Source organism: Taudactylus pleione, unplaced genomic scaffold (assembly GCF_031769625.1).
Source record: "Taudactylus pleione unplaced genomic scaffold, aTauple2 ptg000039l, whole genome shotgun sequence".
Lineage (NCBI taxonomy): Eukaryota > Metazoa > Chordata > Amphibia > Anura > Myobatrachidae > Taudactylus > Taudactylus pleione.
Window position 1 is genome coordinate 12,278,071 of NW_028284441.1, and position 21,749 is coordinate 12,299,819.

The following is a 21,749-nucleotide window of genomic DNA, read 5'->3' on the forward strand; positions in this document are numbered from 1 at the left end:
TATCGCGACCATCGGCATTGCGTGGAGACCCTAAGGTAGGGTCTCAGCACTCGCAATGCCGAGTGGACTTCCAGCTCTAATAGAGCCGGAAGTCCACTACTGACATCACGAGTGAAGTCAGTAGGGACGCCCACAAACGGCAAGTGTTCCTTCAGGACGCCTCAGTTTGTTAAGACACCCCCCCTACCCGCCTACAAAACGGGGTGAGCTGTCGATCAACATCAACAGCCACCTAGTTTTGCTGCGAGCTCCGGAGCGAGTGAAGGTCTCACTCGCTACGGGGCTCGCGTGCGCACTGGGCCACCATCGACCCGCTTGCGAGCACAATGCGCTTGCGAGTGTGTCTGAATCAGGCTCTAAATACCTACTCTCATGGTTACAGGCTACATACACTCTTGTAGAGATATGTATTTTCAAATTATGACAAATAAACCCCCTAACAAATGTGTATTGCTCACCAAACTGAGGCTGAGACTGAGAGGGTGGCCAATCTGTGTCCTCGATGTACGTGGCCGGCAATACTTCTGAAGGAATTAACTGGCGCATCTTCTCATAACTACTGAATCCATGCACAGTGATGGACCTCCACCAGTCCCTCTAGCTTCATGCTGCTTCTCTGCCATTTTCTCTTTAAGGCACCATTTGATGTCAAGAAAGTTATTGTGGCAATTCTGCACATCCCTCTTAATGTTGGCCACAGCATTGGCCGCATCACGCCCTGTCACATCTGAATTTGTCTGCAACAGTGATGTACGATGCGCTACAGTACACAGAAGCTTGTCATACATTACGACAATGGCATGCACCACTGCAAAATTTGCAACATAACTGAAGTGGACACTCTGCCCAGTTTTAGTCTTGCCAGGGGCAGGCACTTCCTCAACCTCAACATCCTCCTCCTCTGCACTTTCCTCCACTAACTCGGGGTACCTATCCCACCTTCTCCTATTCACCATACTCCACTACACAAAACACAAACAACAGGTTACACAAAAACATAAACTATCACACACCACTCATACTCAAATAAGACAGGACAGATAAAAAAACAAATAATTTGAACAATACAATCAATAAACAAGACACAACAATCCACAAAGACAAATCAATCAGTTATCAAATAGAACACTCACCAAACTAACCAAATAACTCCAACCAACACAACACTTTCCTAACACCTATTACCTTCCAAAGTTTATCAGAGAACATTATGCAAAAGCTATGCTTATATAAGGCTAATGAGGTCAAAGCCACAAGACTTTGGCTGATCAATAACTACAATGATTTAAAAGCAAACACGCCATATGCAAGTAAACTCGCTGTGGGGATAGGTCAGTTTGTAGCGGATTTGAGCTGCAGCCAACCAGATAGAAGTCATTGACAAGTTACATAGGTATCTGTAACGCCCTATTACATTTGGTGATTTGACATGCAAACTTCCTGAATACTTGTTGGCAGGTCTTGGAAAGATTAATATCATCGGAATCCTGCAACCTATTACATTTACCACTAAGGGCGGTATTCAATTAGCCCCAAACATTATTCCGGCTCTAATGGATTCCCCAGGGCTATCCAATTAGCCCGAAATAAAAAAAATAATACAATACGATTGGACTTCTGTAAAGCCACTTTAAGGGATTCAAACTGTAAACTTAAAATAAAATCATTGCAAAAGTACTTAACTTGAGTTACATGAATTTTGAAGTCCTTCCCAATAGGGGTGAATTCTTTAAATGGAAACCTTATTACAAATGTTGTAATTACAATAAAGAACACTGGTGTTCTAATACTGATCTCTACAATATATAATTTTCTGGAATACGTTCTTCCCTACCTCAATCACCACCTGGTTCCGCAGAGTGTAGATAACAGGATTCAGAAGAGGAGTGACTATGGATGGTATAACAGATACTATCTTATTTATGTGCAGTAGTCCCCCTGTGGTGGGTCGGATAAACATGAACATGGTGGTGCCGTAAAAAAGAAAAACAACGATTAAGTGCGATGAACATGTAGAAAATGTCTTACGTCTCCCTAAAGCTGTTGAAAATGTCAGCGTTGTCTGAATAATACAAATGTAAGACAAGGAGATTAGTAGGAAACAGCTGAATATTATAAAACAAGCTAAAACAAAAAAAACTTTTTGGACACTCAACGTATCAGAGCAAGATAACTTGATCAAGGGTGCAAAGTCACAATAATAATGATCAATTGTATTTTTGGAACAATATGAAAGGTTCGAGACCTGTAGACATGGAACAGATACTGCTATGAAGCCACAAACCCAGGTACCCAACAATAGTTGAATACAAGTATTTGGGCTCATGATAAGTATATACCTTAAAGGCTTGCAGATGGCCAAGTATCGGTCAAAGGCCATTACAGCTAACAGGAAGTTTTCTGTTACACCAAATGAAAAATGGAAATAAAACTGTGTCATACAGCCAGCCACAGAAATAGATTCTTCCTTTGTCAGCAGAGCCCACAGCAGTCTAGGAACAGTGACGGAAGGATACCAGATCTCCAAGAAGGAGAGTCCACCGATGAAGAAGTACATGGGCTGGTGAAGACGTCTCTCACTTTTAATTATGACAATGATGAAGATGTTGGCTGTGATGGTTGCAGTATAAATAGTCAGTATGACAGCAAATAGATAAAATCCGTTTGTACTAAAGTTTGAAAACCCAGAGAGAAGAAATTCTGAAATGCCAGTTTTGTTGTATTTTCTGTTATACATAATGATATGTAAGTAAAACAATGTTGATTTGTAAATAAAACAATAGCAGAGTCTAGCAATATTATTTCTGTATAAGAGAAAGTACAGACAATATAATGTTTAGCACTGAGCCCCCAATAATAGAAATTTGATTTATATAATGATTATTTTCTGACACCAATTCCACTGTTTGCTTTTTGGCTGAGGGTATTTACTAACCCATACTGGCTTCCAGTGCACCATTAGAAACAGTGTATATTCCTTCTACAGGTGTATGTAACATGGGTGCCCATCACAGGTGCACCTACCTTACACTGGGATAATTCAGTCCACATCCCTGGGCTCTGGGGGTTAGAAACTGGAATGGGTCCTTGCACACTCATTTTCCAAAAACAAGTTAGTTACTGGTTATCACATATGTTGAAAAAAGTTCACATCACAGTTGATGTAATTAATACAGTAGGTACCAGACCATCTCTCAGTAAAGTTCAGTCCTTTATTTAACATCTCCAGCACACAATCAGTAATTGAGAATAAATGACAGTGTTCCACAAATGTTGCAGAAGAAGTGACACTTCATTTGTGGCGATTATCACCATCACTCTTGTCCCCTACACTGTTCTCTACAGCAGCTCTCCTGATCTCGTAGCATCAGGTAGTTCCCACATCACATCCTCCGTCCCTCTCTCTTTCTCTATACAGGTGTATCTCACAGGCTAAAAGCACATAGGCTTTATTAGTATGCTCAGGGGCCTATTCATCAACGGAGGCCGTATGGCCTCTGATGATTAAGTATTGTTCTCGTTGCGAGGGATACTTCAGTATCCAACTTGCAGTGGGGGGTAGTTTACACCGGAGCAATTCGTCATTGCATCGGTGCGGGGACAGCTGCTCTGAAAATCAGCTGTCCCCTCGGTTAGTATCACAGCTACAGAAGTAGCTGCATTACCTACCTCCTCCCCGTTGGCCCGGCTACGCACAGCCACCGGGGAGTCCGTGATAAGGCAGTGGAAGGATCCACTCAGAATCCCTCTTCGCATCCCTGGAACTCCTTCCCATAGGGAGGAGTGGGGCTATGAGAGCTAGTGGCATCTGAAGATGGTGCTTGTTTTCGTAAGCAAACTCCGAAAACTGAAAGGAGGTTTCTGAATATCAGAGGGTCCTATCGGACCTCTGTTGATGAATGGCCTGGTAACTAAAATATGTGGATACTAGTGTTTCTGCATGGTTATCGGCCCATTTATCGTATGATGAATAGGCCCCTCAGGCTCCTCAGTTTCACAGTATGACTCACTTGATGAACTGACTCAGCAGAGTCAGGTTAGATGCACTATCAGTCCCCATACGCCTTTAAATGCATTCTCATCTGCCTTACCATTCCAGGTTCTGCTCCATGCACTGTACAGAAACTGCCCTTAAGCTGGGCATCCACTATACAATTTTCTGTCAGATATCTGTCAATCTGGCTGGTTGGAATGAAAACCTGGTAATGTATGGGAGCAAATGACAATCGTCCATTTGATCACAAACACTGGAAAATAGCCAAAACTGGTTGTTCAGACAAATTGGTTAAAACACACAAATTTAACCAATTTGAACAATTGTTTGTCCTTTTTTCAGTGTTTAAAACCATATGATCGACTGTCATTTGCTCCCATACATTACCAGGTTTTCATTCCAACCAGCCAGATTGGACAGATATCTGACAGGAAATTGTATAGTGTTTGCCCAGTTTAACTAACATCACCATTGACCTTTTCACTGCTAAAGACAATAGTCATTTCTCCATTCTCCTATCTGCAGCCATTGACACTGTGGATCACCTGCTTCTGCTTCAATACCTTTACTCCATTGGTCTCCAGGAGACTCTCCACACAGTTCTGTAGTTCTGTTTTCAAATTCAAGATTCCTTGTTTTTATTTGACCTGTTTTTTTCTCCTTGTTTTCCCTGATCAAAATTAAAATTTTTAAATGAAATGCCATGATACATACAAAACATGAAAGATAACAAGAATATACAATAGCAAAGAAGGTGATTTTAGCTATTTTCAAGGAAAATTTCATCCTGATCAAATCAAAGTTTGCTGTAATCAGGGAAAAAACAGTAAGTGGAAACACTGCTCAGAACCCTGCATAACATATATCTCAATTACAGCTCTCACGATCTCTATGAACAGTCCTAGTTTGCATCTCTCTACCTCCTCAGACCTCTGTGGGCCTACAGAGCAATTGGACTCCCATAGGAGAATTTGGCACAGCCACAGAAGTGGAATCATCCATTCTAAAATCCCCTCATCTCGATTCGCTCCCCATTCCAGGATTGTACTCACAATTCACTTATCCACATGGTACAACCTGTTACCCTAAGGGGCATTACAAGAGCAATTTATTTTTGTAATCAAAATGTGTTTACAATATTTCTTCCATGTGTCACTAGTGCCAATCCAGTCATTCACCACGAGCACCAGATCTGTTTACAATGTTGTCACATATGTAAATCACCAAAATTGCTCAAATTCTATTAAATTTGATCTTTGGGCATTAGGCAAACTAAGGGGACACTTTCTGGTTCCAAATCAATGACCTCAGATAAATTCTGGGTTATCTAAGCAGATCTTTTCTTCTGCGTTTTTAAATCTAATGCAATAAGATTGTGATCTTTCAGAATAATCACTTTTGGGCTTTTTTGTTCTGTAGTCATCAAATCGCCTATACTGTTTAGCATGTGTGTGGTGAGGTAAAATCACAACATATACATACCCCAGTGACAAACACACAGAAATCCGAGTGACAACATACTCATTCCTCTCTGACAGAGTATTTTTCTGTGATATCATACACATACTATACCAGCCAAAAGTTTGGAACCACCTTACTAAAAGTATATTTCATATGATCTTATATAATGGCTTATGCTTAAATGATTCAAATATGTTTTCTAGACAAATATAAATAGTGAAGTTGATGAGAATGCAAAAATTTTATTTAAAAATTAAAATTGAAAGAAAAAATTAACTTATAGCTTTGCTTTCCCCTTTGATGCCTAATGACAATTGGTTGTGTTATGACAAGGTAAGTTAGGTCTTAAATAGCAGTGATGTGCAGTCAGGGGAGGCAGAGCCTCGCCTGTCATACTCCACCAGAGTTTTGACTATAAAAATTATTAGAATAATACCATGAAGATAACTTTTAAATATCTTCTTTGTATTATTTCTAATAGTGTGCATAGTCAAAACTTGTCATATTTGTGGCGCTTCTGGGAGAGATGAGAGGTGAGGCAACGACGAGCTCAGCCTCCCCTCTGATAGTCAAAAACTAGCTGGAGCATGGGACGGGGCTGTGCTAAGGCCTATAATGCAGCAATGAAAAAGGACCAGGGGAGGCAGCTATCATATCTGCCAAAACATCGGTATTGTGTACAATTCTGAATCATGCCCAATGTGAACACCCCAATCCGCTTTGAGAAAATTGGGGTTTTCACATGCATGTGCAGTATATTCGGCGATTGGAGAAGCAAGTTACCCATGTCCTATGGAGCAACAAATGTATATTGGATTAGAGCTACTGTACGCCTGAAACATATGCTCTGTAGTGATATTTTCTGTACTTACACTCAGCAGGCACAAACTCTATATTTGCCTTTGAAGAACTTACTTGCATGTCAGTTATGTCTGTACTTGGCATTAATGTGCATCAAAGCATAATGCAAATCTAAATATATGCAGCTAAATACTAAGTCTGTGTGTATATGCCCTGGCACAAGTCTTTAAAAATACATATAATTCTAAACCTTAACATATATTAAATCTAACAACCAGACACACTCATTTAAAATGTGCTATGTAAAAAAGATGTTGAATTTATAACTACATTTTATTTATCATTCACCAAAATAATTGAAATTGTTTAATATTTTTTGCTTAAAAAAATCATTAACAGAAAACAAAGAAGTAATAAAATGAGAAAAGAAGTACAGACTTGATTCGAAGTAAAATATTTTGTTTTATGCATTAAAAAAATTTCGGTGGTATGTTATTTACTGACAGATTCGCTTTTGCGAACGAAAATATGGAATCCATTCATGGGATATATAATATTTGAGGGTACCTTAACAAAAAAAAACAACTGGTGTTTTCGGAGGGATATTCCGCAAATATCATTTGATAAATAGGCCCCTATGCCCCTGAAATAATAACACAGACAAGAATAACATGAACCATAAACCATATCACAATCGTAGACCAATAAACTTTCTTTAGACGGAATCAAATTTTCATTGAATTATTTTTTAAAGTCATATTGTATCACTTACCCCATCTATCTTGGCATTTAAACTGCCCAGGATTAGACAATGAGAATTGATTAGATATAAATATTATTTTTCTTGGACCTTTGTGACAGCATAAGATTACTATTAAAGAAAAATAATTAATTCCCTCTTTGCTTCTCCAGTCATAAAAGATCATGGGAATAAGCCAAGAGAGGGCCGTTTAAGTGATCCCATAAAGGAAAAGTGGGTTTTCAATATTGTCTGTTATTTACAGTTACACCAAGGCCAATGTAACACTAAAACTTACTTTTTTTTAAATCTAAAGAATATTTTACTTTACTTTACTGTATCTTTACTCATTACATTTTATTGACATTTTTCAAAATTATGGGGAGGGGGAGGTGGTGTTAACAGTTGATCAGAAATGGAGATAGCGGAAATTTACATTTACTGTCTATAGCTATATCACACACCACATGGAATACACAAGAAACTGTCCATCGCCCGTAAGTAATTTTGTTTTTGTTACATAAATTATTTATTTAAAGGTTTTAAATGTATTAAAGGTCTCACATGCGCGAATGCGATATCAGAATTCATATATTCCTACTCATATGGAACTGGAGACTAAACTAGGGTTTTCTTTGGACGTGGCAGTCGCAACAGAGGGGGCATCGCCGACCATGGCAGTGTACCCAGCAGATTGTCTGCTGCTGGACATCCCGCTGTTTGCTGAATGAATGTAGTTCCTCTCAGCCTCCCAATGCTCTGCCTCCACCTTTGCTATGGACCATCCAGGGTTGGGCGGGTTGTGTGAGACTGGGTAGCCACTCAATGTCATGGGGAGGTAGCTGCCACCGCCAGGCCAATAGCAGTAAGATGGGGCGGTGATGGGGAGTAGCTGATGGAGCCATTATCATTGGCTGGGTGGGGTGTCCAGATACCGGAGGCCCTCGGTAGTGGGCAAGACTGGTGCCAGACTGAGCATCTGATGTCACCATTACCCTGTGTGCCTGCTACCGCACGGTGCTGCTCCCTTACCTTCACCATGTTTGCCTGACACCTCACCCTGGGCTGCCCCCAGACCCTCTCCATGTGTGCTTGCCCCATCATACTGTGTGCTTGCCACTTCCCCCCTGTGCTGCCCCCTTACTCTAACCCTGTGTGCCTGCCACCTCATCCCTGTGCTGCTTCCTCACCCTCACCTGCCACCTCACCCTGTGTGCTGCCCCCCAATTGTGAATTTTATACTTCTTGACAAAGGTCCTCTGGGACCGAAATGTCGACTACTTGATGTTTTGTAAGTAAATAAAAACCTTTGTTGGCCTTTGGATGAAGACCGGTGAGTGCCCTTCTTTTCTGGCTTGTTAGATATAGATACAGTATATACACAAACACAGTATACTGTTTTGAAAATGTTGCAGTGGTTGGTCCATGTATCCTATACCTGCACAGAAATATCAGTTGCTTATTACAGATATGTCCAACACCAGCAGCTGTATCTTTTCTTTACACAAGTTCCATTGTGCTTAATCTGCGACTTTGTAGATGTGTGAAACCAATTGTTGTGTGGTTAATGCTGCACACTAGCGACTCTAGTGTTATCATTAATATTATTATTTTAAATATTTAAAGGAGATTGCTTTTCATTACAATATGTTTAAATAATATTCAGCTTATCTCCCTTACCTTCATTATTTTACCAATTTATAACACACTCTATACCCCTTAAGAACATACCTGTTTTAGGAGTGTTGGGGAAGAATGGGGGGCAACTTAATACTGGTAAGCATATACAGCTCTGTAGGAAATAGAGGTTGCTGTAGGTGAAAACCAGACCTTCAGTTCTATAGGTTTAATAAATAACTGGCTGCATACATTATAACTTCATAATGATTTGATGACTTTAAAGTGATATGCTGAGAGATGAGAATATTTGCTTTAAAAAATGTCCTCATCTTCTGCCAGTAGTTCTGGTCTTTAATTTGCCATACATAATTATATTTTCATTTCAGAGTCCTGTTGCCCTATAAGTGACATCTTGAATGGTGTTAATTTTGTAAAATGAGATTTCTGCATATTCATCTATTGCCCCATACATCAGGCGACCATTTCCCTAAGTCCCCAATCCAACCGGAACTGCCAATGCGACGGTCAGAAACGCCAATCGGCGGCCATGCCGATCCGTATGGGAATCGGAGAAATTCTTCATATTAAAAATCCCCTATTAGCCAATCCCAATCATATTTTGGTTGTGATTAGCAAATCAGGGATATCCAACATGTTGGATTTCCTAGATGCCCTGACCCCGGCTTCTGGTGATCCAGCAGAGGTTAGGGGCCTTAAGACAGAATGCAAAGCTCAGAGGCCTCAGGGTTGACTATAAAAGTAAATATAAATACAATCTATAATATGTGTCCTCATTTAACTACCCTTGATGTCATCAGCTATTCTGATTGTTTCAGTTACTGATGCATGGATCACCACAAAGAGGGGAGATAACAGTGAATGTAACATTGTACTGGATGTTCTGTAATGTAATTTTACACAGATTTATTTAAAGAAAAATGTATAAATGATGTTATTTTTTTATTGTTAAGAAAACCAAGTAACCCTCCAGAGATCCACCTGTATTAAAATAAAAATGAAAAAACAGCAAAACAGAAAGAAAAAGTATAAATTTGTAGAAATTATTATTTTTTTTAAAACCTTTAATCATCTAAGGGGTGTCCCGTGCATACACATTATAATTAACATATTCAATATGAACAATAATAAAATAAAGACCAATTGTTCCTGTTCACCTTCCCACAGTATCAGGATGTCATCAATATAACGAAGTTACACAAGAATTTTGTTGGTATGTTGTTTGTGACCCTCGTTAAAGACAACTTCTTTCTCCCACCACCCCAGGTAGAGGCCGGCATATGTGGGGCACCAAGCTGTCCCCATTGCCGTGCCTCTAACCTGGAGGTAGTGGCGTTCATTGCATAAAAAGTAATTCCTGGTTAGTACAAAGTTCAAGATGTTAATTAGAAAGTCATTGAAATCATTGTGTATACCCATGTTAAGGAAATATTTGATAGCTTTTATTCCATTTTCATGGTTGATGCTGGTGTATAAACTTTCCACATCACATGATACTAACCAGACATTGGGGTTTACAGTTACATTCTGAAGCTTGATGAGCACGTCCATCGTATCCCTCACATAGGTTGGTAAAGTAAGTATATGTTTGCATAGGTATTGATCTATTGTTTCTATGCTAATATCACTATTTATTCACCTTTAATTTTTACAATGTAATATAATTAGTTTCATAAATATAGATAGATATTATAAATTATATTGATAGACATTTGTTCTAAATAGATCAATATAGAGCTGGAGCAGCGTCTACAGTGCTAGGGAAGAAGCAGAGAAGAAGCAGAAGGCTCCTTCAAGGAAATAAGGTAAGTGAAAAGAAAATGCTGTGCACAGTAGACAGAGACTGGATCTAATAATCGGGGAAGAGGAGGGAGTCAGTGGGGGAATAGAGCTGGACAGAGACTGGATCTAATAAGGTTGGGGGAGTGGAGTGGAGTGGGGGGAAAAAGCTGGACAGAGACTGGATCTAATAAGGGGTGGGGGAGTGGAGTAGGGGAAAAAAAGCTAGGCAGAGGCTGATTCTAATAACCTGGGGGGGGGCCTGCCCCTGCCTATTTTGTCAGACCCGGGCCGCACCATTTCCGATGGCAGCCCTGCTAACTAATATCAAGGAATTCACTGTTAAAACCCTGTGATTATTAAATAAATATTCTATAAGCAGGGAATCCCTGTAACAAGACATTGTTTTACATAACTACATGTTGCAAACTGAATAATAAGTAATGACAAAGATAACATTACTGAGATTTCCACAAACAGATTTATTTGAATAAAGAAGAGGTCACACAGTGAGGATACTGTATTATTTTATTCACAATTTCCTACTCATTTTGATCACACTATCCATTTAAGTTTTTAACCTCTATTTCGCTGGACATAACCCTCAATGGGACATTTTAATGTATATCTAATAAAAATTTATAATTCTTAACATTATTGTGCGCCGTACAACAGGCACATCTTTCTTTCTTCTTTTTTTGTAACTCAATATATCTTGTGTCATTCGGCAGCACCCCCCAGTGAACTAAGAAATAGGGGGTTATCCCTGTATTTTTCATGTGTGCAAATGTTTATGTTCTTCTGTGTTATCAAGGAAGCAGTCTTGCAGGATTGATTTACAGGAAACAAGAGGACAGACTTGGGCCAGTGTACAGCAAGGCAGGCAAAATAGACATGAGGGGAGGGAGACTTGGTGGAGATAAGGCAAGTAGGCAGCTGGCAGACGAGACATGGAGAAGATAAGGATGGGCAGAGGTTATTATTTAAAAATTTTAAATAGAATTCTTAAGTAATAAACAGAACACAGGTTTTCAGAATGAATATTAAAATTTTATTAATGTAGCTAATCTCTGATATCTTATTATATACAAAATGTATACGTCAATAATATACGCTACAAATCTGTTTTCAAGTTGACATTCTTTATATATTTTCCGTTCATTTATGCTGTTGTATTGCAAGTCATTATATTCTGTTCAATAACTGACTTGTCAACAGGATGCATTTTATAACTTTTTTGATGTATTTATTTTTGAATTCAATAAAATTGTTTAAAAAAAAAAGGATGGGCAGACGCATGTTTTGTATTAAGCTCAATGCTGACCAGTAATCAGGCCAGATAGGGGACAATATTTGTGCATCAGAAAATATAATAATAATAATGTATATGTTTTGTTATTAAAATACTTTTGTTAATTGTGACTTCACAAAAATTAAAAAAGACTTACAGTATGTTAATTCAATGAAAGAAAAAAGGTGTTCCAAGGCGCTGTCAGAAACAATAAAATGTACTCATAAAAAACATACATATAATTTACAATACAGTCAATACGGTGTAACCTATGACCATGGTCCCCCCGGAGTTGGTAAGTCCAGAGGAGAAAACAGATGTATCTGGCCCCAAATGGGACAAATTTCCAATGGATCAATTCCCACAACTGCTGTCAAAGAAAGTTGGAAGTTTGTATTCACTTATTGCAGACAGATGGATCCAATCATAAAGTCAATTAAATCCTTGTTTGAAACTGCAACATAGTAGTATGAGAGAATTTCTGTCACTTTGTAGAGAAAAGCATGGATAGCTCTGATAAACAGTGTATACAGTCAATCATTCACCAGAGATAGTGCACTGGGTACATATGCAGATATTTGGCAAAATAGCTCATCTGAAATTAAAATCACCGACAAGTCATTTGTCATAACAAATAGCACTTAAGTATATTTATACTTCCCAGCAAAGCCGGTGTGCTGCGCCTGCATGCCTGTCAATGCAACCTATTGGATCGTGCTGCACTGTCTGTAGAATACGTGAATACAAAGAGCTGTTAGCAGTGTGTACCGTCCTCACCATCTGTAGCTCTCCAAGCTGGCCGTGCATGTAGTGTAAAATGTGGAGGAATAGTGTTAGTAATAACTGGTCATAGCATCTCACCCAGACGTTTCTACGCGTTTCTCCGCCTTTCACAATAAATCAGCGGCTTCCTCAGGAGACATGTGTCAATTGTAGAATCCGAAAGAAAAGATCCCATTCCACCTCAAACATATACGTGTTGGCAAATGCTGGTGCCACGCATGAGCCCATGGCACAGCCCTGCACTTGTACATACCATTTACCATCAAAGAGAAAATAATTTCTCGTTAATGTCAATTTTAATAATTGCAAGAAGAAAGATAATTCTGGGCCCACATAATCCTGACTAGAGATGTGCGCCGACCCTCGTGTTTTGGTTTTAGATCTGGATCTCCCCTGGTTTTGGATCTGGATCTGGTTTTGGATCTTTTTCCTTGTTGTTTTGTTTTTTCAGTTTTGGTTTTGGATCTGGATTTTTTCTAAAAAATAATAAAAACAGCTCAAATCACATAATTTGGGTCTGTTTTTGTTCCTACAGTATTATTAACCTCAATAACATTTATTTCCAGTCATTTCCAATCAATTTTGAGCACATCACAATACTGATTTTTTTCATCTAGTTTAGGTCCAAAAGGTTGCATCCAGCTAGCTGGCTGACTAAGCTAAGTGACAGCAGTGGGCGGCACTAACATATGGCAGTTCAGCTTCCAAGTTCCAACACGGATACAGTGTGTTATACAGTGTGGATTGGATACACCAATAGTGCACTTACTGTGACAGCAGTGTCGGCAGTGCGGGGTGCTGGCAGTGTCCTCAATGCGAGAGTGCCAGTGGTGTCTTCAATGTGGAAGTGCCATCGGTGTTGGCAGAGTGGGGGTCCTGGCAGTGTCCTGACTGCATAGTGATGGTAGTGTCGGCAGAGTGGGGGTGCCAGCGGTGTCCTCAGTGCAGGAGTGCTGACAGTATCGGCTGTGCGGGAATGCCCTCGGTGCTTGAATGGCCGCAGTGCGGGGTCACTGACGGTGTCCTCAATACATGGGGCAATAGTGCAGGGGTGCTGACAGTGTCCTTAGTGCAGGTTGCCTGTGGTGTTGGCAAAGCAGGGGTGCCAGCAGTGTCCTCAGTGCATGTGTGCTGACAGTGTCGTCAGTGCAGGGGTGCCTGTGGTGTCCTCAGTGTGGGAGTGCCGGCAGTGTCAGCAGTGTGGGGTCACTGACAGTGTCCTCAGTACGTGGGGTGGAAGTGCAGGGGTGCTGGCAGTGTCCTCAGTGCACGGTGCCAATGGTGCCCTCAGTGAGGTGGTCCTGATGGTGTCGGTAGTGCATGGGTGCCAGTGGTGTTCTCAATGTAGGGTGCCAGCAGTGTAGGCAGCGGGGTGTCAGCAGTGGGGTGCTGCCAGTGGGGGTCAGCAGCAGGTGGTGCCGGCGGTGTCGGCAGCGGAGGGTGCCAGCGGTGTCAGGCAAGGGCGGCATCTTCCTAAAACTTAACTTCCTGTGGGCTTAACTCTGATTGGCTGAAAGCCGTGACAGACGGCTCTCTCAGCCAATCAGCGTTAAGCCCGCTCAATGCAAAACCTCACGATCTGATGGTGGGATTGCGTGCTTTTGCCTCGGAGAGGGATCCAGGGCACGAAGAGGGATCCATGGCAGGCAGGGAGATCTGAGCTGTGGCGACATGCAGCCACGTCTGCTGCTCCGGCTCCATTGATTTCTATGGGCGGGTCTGCCGGGCGATGTGATGTCACAACATCACGTCGCACTAGCAGTGTGCAAAGAACAAGGCTACGGAGAGGAGTTCCTGCAGAGGGCGGCACGACAGCCTTTGACAGGCTCCAAAGTAATGTAAGTTATTTTAAAAAAATGCGTCCCTCCTGGCCTGCCTGGTGGTCACTCACACTCAGTGAGTGAACACTCCCTAGAGCCTCTCTGCTGTTTTACTGTGGGTATATTTATGTGTGTGTATATGTAATTTATATATATACAGTCAGGTGCGTAAATATTTGGACATTGACAGAATTTTTATATTTTGGCCTCTATTCACCACCACAATGGCTTTGAAATGAAACAAACAAGATGTGCTTTAACTGCAGATTTTCAGATTTAATTTGAGGGTATTTACATCCAAATCAGGTGAACGGTGTAGGAATTACAACGGTTTCTATATGTGCCTCCCATTTTTTAAGGGGCCAAAAGTAATGGGACTATCAACTCAAAAGCTATTTCATGGACAGGTGTGGGCTATTCCCTCATTATGTCATTATCAATTAAGCAGGTAAAAGGTCTGGAATTGATTCTAGGTGTGACATTTGCATTTGGAATGAGTTGCTGTCGGCTCTCAATATGAGATCCAAAGAGCTGTCACTATCAGTGAAGCAAGCCATCATTAGGCTGAAAAATCAAAACAAACCCATCAGAGAGATAGCAAAAACATTAGATGTGGCCAAATCAACTGTTTGGAACATTCTTAAAAAGAAAGAACGCACCGGAGAGCTCAGCAACACCAAAAGACCCGGAAGACCATGGAAAACAACTGTGGTGGATGACAGAAGAATTATTTCCCTGGTGAGAAAAACCCCTTCACAACAGTTGGCCAAATCAAGAACACTCTCCAGGAGGTAGGTGTATATGTGTCAAAGACAACAATCAAGAAAAGACTTCACAAGAGTGAATATAGAGGGTTCACCACAAGATGTAAACCATTGGTGAGCCTCAAAAACAGGAAGACCAGATTAGAGTTTGCCAAACAACATCTAAAAAAACCATTACAGTTCTGTAACAACATCCTATGGACAGATGAGACAAAGATCAACTTGTACCAGAGTGATGGGAAGAGAAGAGTATGGAGAAGGAGAGGAACTGCTCATGATCCAAAACATACCACCTCATCAGTGAAGCATGGTGGTGGTAGTGTCATGGCTTGGGCATGTATGGCTGCCAATGGAACTGGTTCCCTTGTATTTATTGATGATGTGACTGCTGACAAAAGCAGCAGAATGAATTCTGAAGTGTTTTGGGCAATATTATATGCTCATATTCAGTCAAATGCTTCAGAACTCATTGGACGGCGCTTCACAGTGCAGATGGACAATGACCCGAAGCATACTGCAAAAGCAACCAAAGAGTTTTTTAAGGCTAAAAAGTGGAATGTTATGCAATGGCCAAGTCAATCCCCTGACCTGAATCCGATTGAGCATGCATTTCACTTGATGAAGACAAAACTGAAGGGAAAATGCCCCAAGAACAAGCAGGAACTGAAGACATTTGCAGTAGAGGCCTGGCAGAGCATCACCAGGGATGAAACCCAGCGTCTGGTGATGTCTATGCGTTCCATACTTCAGGCTGTAATTGCCTGCAAAGGATTTGCAACAAAGTATTAAAAAGTGAAAGTTAGATTTAGGATTGTTTAGTTTGTCCCATTACTTTAGGCCCCTTAAAAAGTGGGAGGCACATATAGAAACCATTGTAATTCCTACACCGTTCACCTGATTTGGATGTAATTACTCTCAAATTAAATCTGAAATTCTGCAGTTAAAGCACATCTTGTTTGTTTAATTTCAAAGCCATTGTGGTGATGAATAGAGGCCAAAATATGAAAATTCTGTCAATGTCCCAATATTTATGCACCTGACTATATATAGATATATATATATATATATATATATATATATATTACAGCAGAGAGGCTCTGGGGAGTGTGGCGCTGCCTGCACTCACTGAGTGTGAGAGACCACCAGGCACGGCTTTTCCCATGAGACCGCACCCCATTAAGTTTTTTGCCTGCACGCCAAGGGCTCAATAGTGCCCCTGTGGGCACCATTCAGAAATGTTTTGCTTACCTCAGAAATCGAGCTCGTGCCGGCCCTGACTGGACCCGCTCATCTCTACTGTACCTCCAACATGACCCAGCAGGTACAAACTTATCTGCTCCTGGACTTCCCACTTGATTTATGATTGCCGTCAACCTGTGTTAAGAAGTCTCTTCTCTTCAATTAGTCAGTTCAACACAGGTGGCTGCAATCATAAATCAGGTGGGAAGTCCAGGAGCAGAGCATTGCGTACCTGGTGGAAGGGATCATGTTGGAGAGTCTGAAAATGTAAAGAAAATGACGGTAAGCTACACCTCCCGGAGTGCCTCAGTCGTGCTGGGTGTTTGGCGTGTGTGCAGTCAGTGAGACCGCGATGCATGCGCAGTCAGACAATAATCGCTCAACTGTGTAAATATCGGCATTGCATTCACATCTGCATCAGGCCCTAAGTGTGTAGGAGAGGAGGTGGGAGAAGAGTGGAGAGGGGCTGTGAGGGTGGTTTGCTCTGTTTGCTCAGAAGCCGTGTGTGCCAACCAATCAAAGCGAAGTCAGTGTAATGGTAAACAATAGTCATAGCCTGTCATTCACGATACGGTGCCTCACAGAGCAAGTCATGGGTTTTATGCTATTTATTTTGCCAAGTTAGGATGATGGATGCCTACCTAGACCGAATAGGACCCCTTCCTTGCAGTATAGCAGAGCAGTGCAGTGGAGAATGAGTGGTACATACTTGCCTAAATGTTTTATCTCCTTGCCGAGAGAACCCGGGGAGGAGAAAGATTGGGTCGCGTTGGGGGGCTGCAGCTGAGCTGCAGTGGGAAACTGCCACAGCAGTCTCTTATGCCTGTGCGGGGGGAGTGATCACATTGATCACGCCCCCCCCAGCTTTGTGCCGGGCTGAGGGGGGCGCGCCCCCCCCTCTCCGCGGTGCTGCAAATCTTTTTTTTCGGGAAGGGGGCATGGCCATGCCTCCCGTTATTAGGCCACTCCTCCCGTTACCTGGGCCCGTCGCGGCTGCGATTGGCACAAATTTACATGAGGGGTGGGGCTAAATGACGCAATTCATGCAGAATCACATCATTAATCCCCGCCCCCACACTACGCGATCGCCGTGGAGGTTCTCCCCATCCTGCCTACTTCACTAGGCAGTGGTCAGAAAGCGGGAGAAGTACCTACCCTTCCGGGAGTGCGGGGAGTTACTTGAAAAATCAGGAGCCTCCCGCGAAAACTGGGAGGGTAGGTAAGTATGGAGTGGTGTGTTGTGTTTATTTCAATAAAATAAAATTTCACTATGTGTTTTTTTTTTCTGTAGTTTTATTAACAGGTGCACTGCAGGTTCCAGCAGGCTCTGGATGCCAGGGCACACTGGCACTTGTGGTGCTCCAAGTTTCAACATGCTCTGACAGCCATTAAATCTGGGCATGACAGGGCTTTCTGTGACCTGTAATTTGCTAAAAAAAACCTTTAATTAGAATATTAACTACCGATATTATTATCCCACACTGATCAGCCAGGTGGGTATCAGCATGGGAAAGGCCTACATTATTTTTCATGGGCTAGATTCGCTTAGGAAATACAGCTCTGTGTTGAGGATGCATTTTCACATCCATTCTCATGCTGTTGCCACATGGTACAGTGCCATATTCCAGCTATTGGCAACTTTATGCTCTAACATATTTTTCATGGGATCCTGCTTCCCATGTCCTAATTAGTCTCCCTACCAAATTTGGTGACATTCAGGTTGTTAGATCAAGCTACAGACGGCTCTCATTAGGGGAAGTTTAATTATGGCCACGCTGTATATAGAAGCAGCTTCTAGGTAACTATCTCATAACAATAGCAGTTTATACAAACCCACCTGGCAATATTTGTCAAATTACACACAAGCAAGTACATGATACACATATATAAAAACATAATCCGTACCATAACAGTACAGTGAGATAAGGGTCTGTTTAGCGGGTCATCTTTATTTGTTGAGAGTTGAGTGCGCTACTGCACAGACTCCATGCTGCTGCTCCTCCAGGGAAGTCTCATTCCCTGTACCAAGATGGCCACTGACCTAAGTACTGCGCATGCACGTGCCATCATGTCACTGGGTAAGAGCAAAGAAGTGGTACATGGCTGTGTACCACTTGGCTACAGAGGGACCCTGTATTACCTGTTATCCCAGACACTGTTCCAGCATCCTGCACAGCTACCCGCATCTAGCATACATTCACCGGCTGATGAGCTGTATGACACCCCGCTGTGCACAAGTTCCGCTCCATATTGACCAGAGGGTGTATAACAGTGAGTACGGCTGTATGCTGTGTAACATCAATAAAGCACTCTACAGGATAAGCAACCAGTCTGTTCATTGTTTTGAGGCATCAGCTGGTGTGTACAAGAACTCTGCTAAATTCTCAAGTCTGTACATCCAACATTATTCTCAACGCTTAAAAGCTACAAAATTGTCTAAAGGGTATATTTATCAAAATAATATTGTGAGAAATAGTTTTTAAGGAGTCCCCGATGGCCTGCACAGTTACGGATAGTCACGCATGTGTATTAAGCTCTCTGGGTCCATAACGGTAGTTATCACTTTGCTTGAAACTCTTTGCCGGGAAGAATAATTTGGTCAATTCCATGTTATGCAGCGATAAGAATTTTTATTTAATGAGGCAAAAATAGAAGTTATTGTTAAATATGTCTCTTAGATGATAGATAGATAGATTGATGATGGAATCTGGGCACCCCAAAAGATGCTAAAACCGACTTAGAGAAGTAATAAAACCTCAGCAGTGAGGGTGTTAAAGGAACATTATTCAGCAATGCTTTTGTTATCCATGTGATGTTTATTTTTTGTCTGGCAATTTAGTCTGATAATATACCAGCTCATTAAGAGTATATTACAACAATGACATCAGATGTCCTCAGCTCTTTATGAAAAATGTTTTCCTTCAATAACTGTCGAAAACAATGAAAAGTATAATGCTGCTAATCATGTTGATTAGAGCGTGGAGGCAGATGTCTATGCCATGCTTGTGCTGCATTATCAACTCCCGGACCTGTGTATGAGAAGAAGCAAAGCATTTAGCATAACAATATGTGATATATAACATTTCTATTTTATTCTCTTATTTATACTGTACATGTCCTGCTGTAGCTGAGTCTCAAATATGAATAGGCTTATTTCTAAAGGCACAATGTGAACATATTCAATTAAAATTGCAAAAATCTGTTCCTAATGGTCTATAGCACTGAATGTTTCAAGACAACATTGCTTTTTATCATGTTTTTTTATTAGTAATTATCATGCACCTGGCTCATTGTGTGGGTGCTGTAAAGCTGGCCACACATCTAAAGATTATCTGTCCAACCAGCCAACTAGTTGATTGGTTGGAATGAAAATCTGGTAATGTATGGGAGTAAATGATGATCAGCAATTTGCTCCTAAATGCCAGAAAACAGATGAAAATGGTCATCAGACAAGTTTGTTAAATATTTGATCTAAACGACTTGTTCAAACAACCGTTTTTGTCCATTTTCCGGCGTTTGGGAGCAAATTGCTGATTGTCATTTGCTTTCATACCTTACCAGATTTTCATTCCAACCAATCAACGAGTTGGCTGGTTGGACAGAAGGTCTTTAGATGTGTGGCCAGCTTTAGGATAGAATATATCCAGTATGGACAAATCATTTTGTGCTTCTGGTTGAACATACTCAGAAATCTTTATTGTGTATTTGCACACATGCTGAACGTAGGTCTCTTTATCACTGGAGTAGGCGGGAGTGACATCCTCATGCTGCCCAAGTACATTAAGGGGGTGTTACAGCAAGGCAAGTTACTGTCAGGGGCAGCCCTGCAGAAACCCAGAGATATGCCTGTATATAGTGGTATCTGTTTCAGGTGCCTGAGGCTGGTGCAAATATCTGGGCTAATGATCAGAAGTGGGGTTTAGCCACAATGAGATACATTCATATAATTTATGAATGGAGTACATTGTATTACTCCTTTCCACAGCTATTCTATGGTGAACCCAGTGACTAATTCAGCTCACTGCCTGCTACTCTGCAGTCCTGATCCAAAGTTAGTGGCCAGGGGCATCTAGCCACAGTCGCCAGCAACGTGGTGCTACAGCAGAAATACACCCATACTTATGTGGTTCCAGGTACAAGTGATTGAGCTGGGTGGTGGCAGCGACTACTCTCCTACAAGTAGTGTACAGTTGTCACTCGTAGTCAGGGGCATTTCTAGAGAGGAGGGGGCCCGTGTGCAGTCTCCGACCCTGCATCCATTATAGATACGCCCATGCTCGTAGTAACACCAGCACTGCACGGATGGTCAGTAAAGCACGCGAATGCTAGCATAAGCATGAGAGGAGATAAGCACCCTGTTTTTTATTGTAGCAGTACTGGTTAGAACTGGGTTTTTGGTCGCAGTCATGTTATTGGTATTTGTATTGAGTCAATCAGAGTTTGACAGCCTATCAGGGACCTGTTTAGGCGGGCTCTGTTTAGAGTTATCAGTGCACTGGGAGGAGTCAGCTTCCTCTTTTCCAGTTGTGATCGTCTGGATAAGTACCTCAGTGTCACTGAAGCCATGTATTTTGTCTTTCTGTCATATTTCCTTGCTTATTCAGCAGTATATCCCTTTCACTCATTGTCTTTTCACCCTATCCTCATATCTTTATTCATTTTCTCCCTCTCCTCCTTTCTCTATTTTACATTCCCCCCCTGCTCTTTAACAGTCCCCCCATCTCTCTTCCCACTGTCCCCTTTTGTGTGCAGCCCCATTTTATTCAACCCCCCCTCCATTCTGCTTCTCCCCACTGGGCACATTCATACTGCTGCCATGCCCCATCTCCGCTGAGATGCCCCCCCCCCCTCCCCGTCGATTGCTGTAGGCGGCCTGGCCTCTAGCTTTGGCGGCCATCTCTCCTCACACGCGCGGGGCGAGTGCACTGCACCCACGCGTGTCCTCCGGGCCGGCGGCACCCGCCGCGCCCGGAGCGTTTGTTAGTGCACCCGCTCCTCCCCCATCCAGCCGGCACGCATGGCTGGTGCGAGCGGGTGCTGCATCGGGACCCCCCCCTTCTCACCAACCGCTTCAATGAGGCCGGGCAGCGTGGTGTCCTCAGACACTGCGCTAAGCCCCGCCCCCACAAGTAGCGGGCGCCATTTTAGGTGCCTCAGCCCCCCATAGCCACAAATGTCACCGCGGGGCTCGTGCACTGCACCCGCGCACGTATCCTCCGGGCCGGCGACACCCGCCGCGCCTGGAGCGTTGGTTAGTGCACCCGCTCCTCCCCCATCCAGCCTGCAGGCATGGCTGGTGCGAGCAGGTGCTGCATCGCCCCCCCCCCGCTCACCAGCCGCTTTCATGAGGCCGGGCAGCACGGTGTTCTCAGACACTGCGCTAAGCCCCGCCCCCACAAGTAGCGGGCGCCATTTTAGATGGCCTGAGCCCCCATAGCAC

At 42.3% G+C, this 21,749-nt stretch overlaps 1 protein-coding gene across 1 annotated transcript; it reads right to left on the reverse strand.

Moving 5' to 3' along the window:
• Positions 1–533: 533 nt before the first annotated feature.
• On the reverse strand, positions 534–2,737 carry LOC148538613 (olfactory receptor 6F1-like). Its single transcript, XM_088453430.1, has 2 exons — positions 1,835–2,737; positions 534–962 (listed from the first exon to the last, which is right to left on the reverse strand). Exons 1-2 carry the CDS (start codon positions 2,735–2,737, stop codon positions 534–536), a joined length of 1,332 nt encoding a protein of 443 aa, XP_088309556.1.
• Positions 2,738–21,749: the final 19,012 nt, after the last annotated feature.

Bases quoted from the DNA above. Each gene is read 5' to 3' on its own strand.
- LOC148538613 (XM_088453430.1), bottom strand. From the start codon at position 2,737: ATGTATAACAGAAAATACAACAAAACTGGCATTTCAGAATTTCTTCTC. The intron at 963-1,834 runs GTAGGGAAGAAC...TGTTTTGTGTAG, and splicing joins GGAACCAGGTGGTGATTGAG to TGGAGTATGGTGAATAGGAG.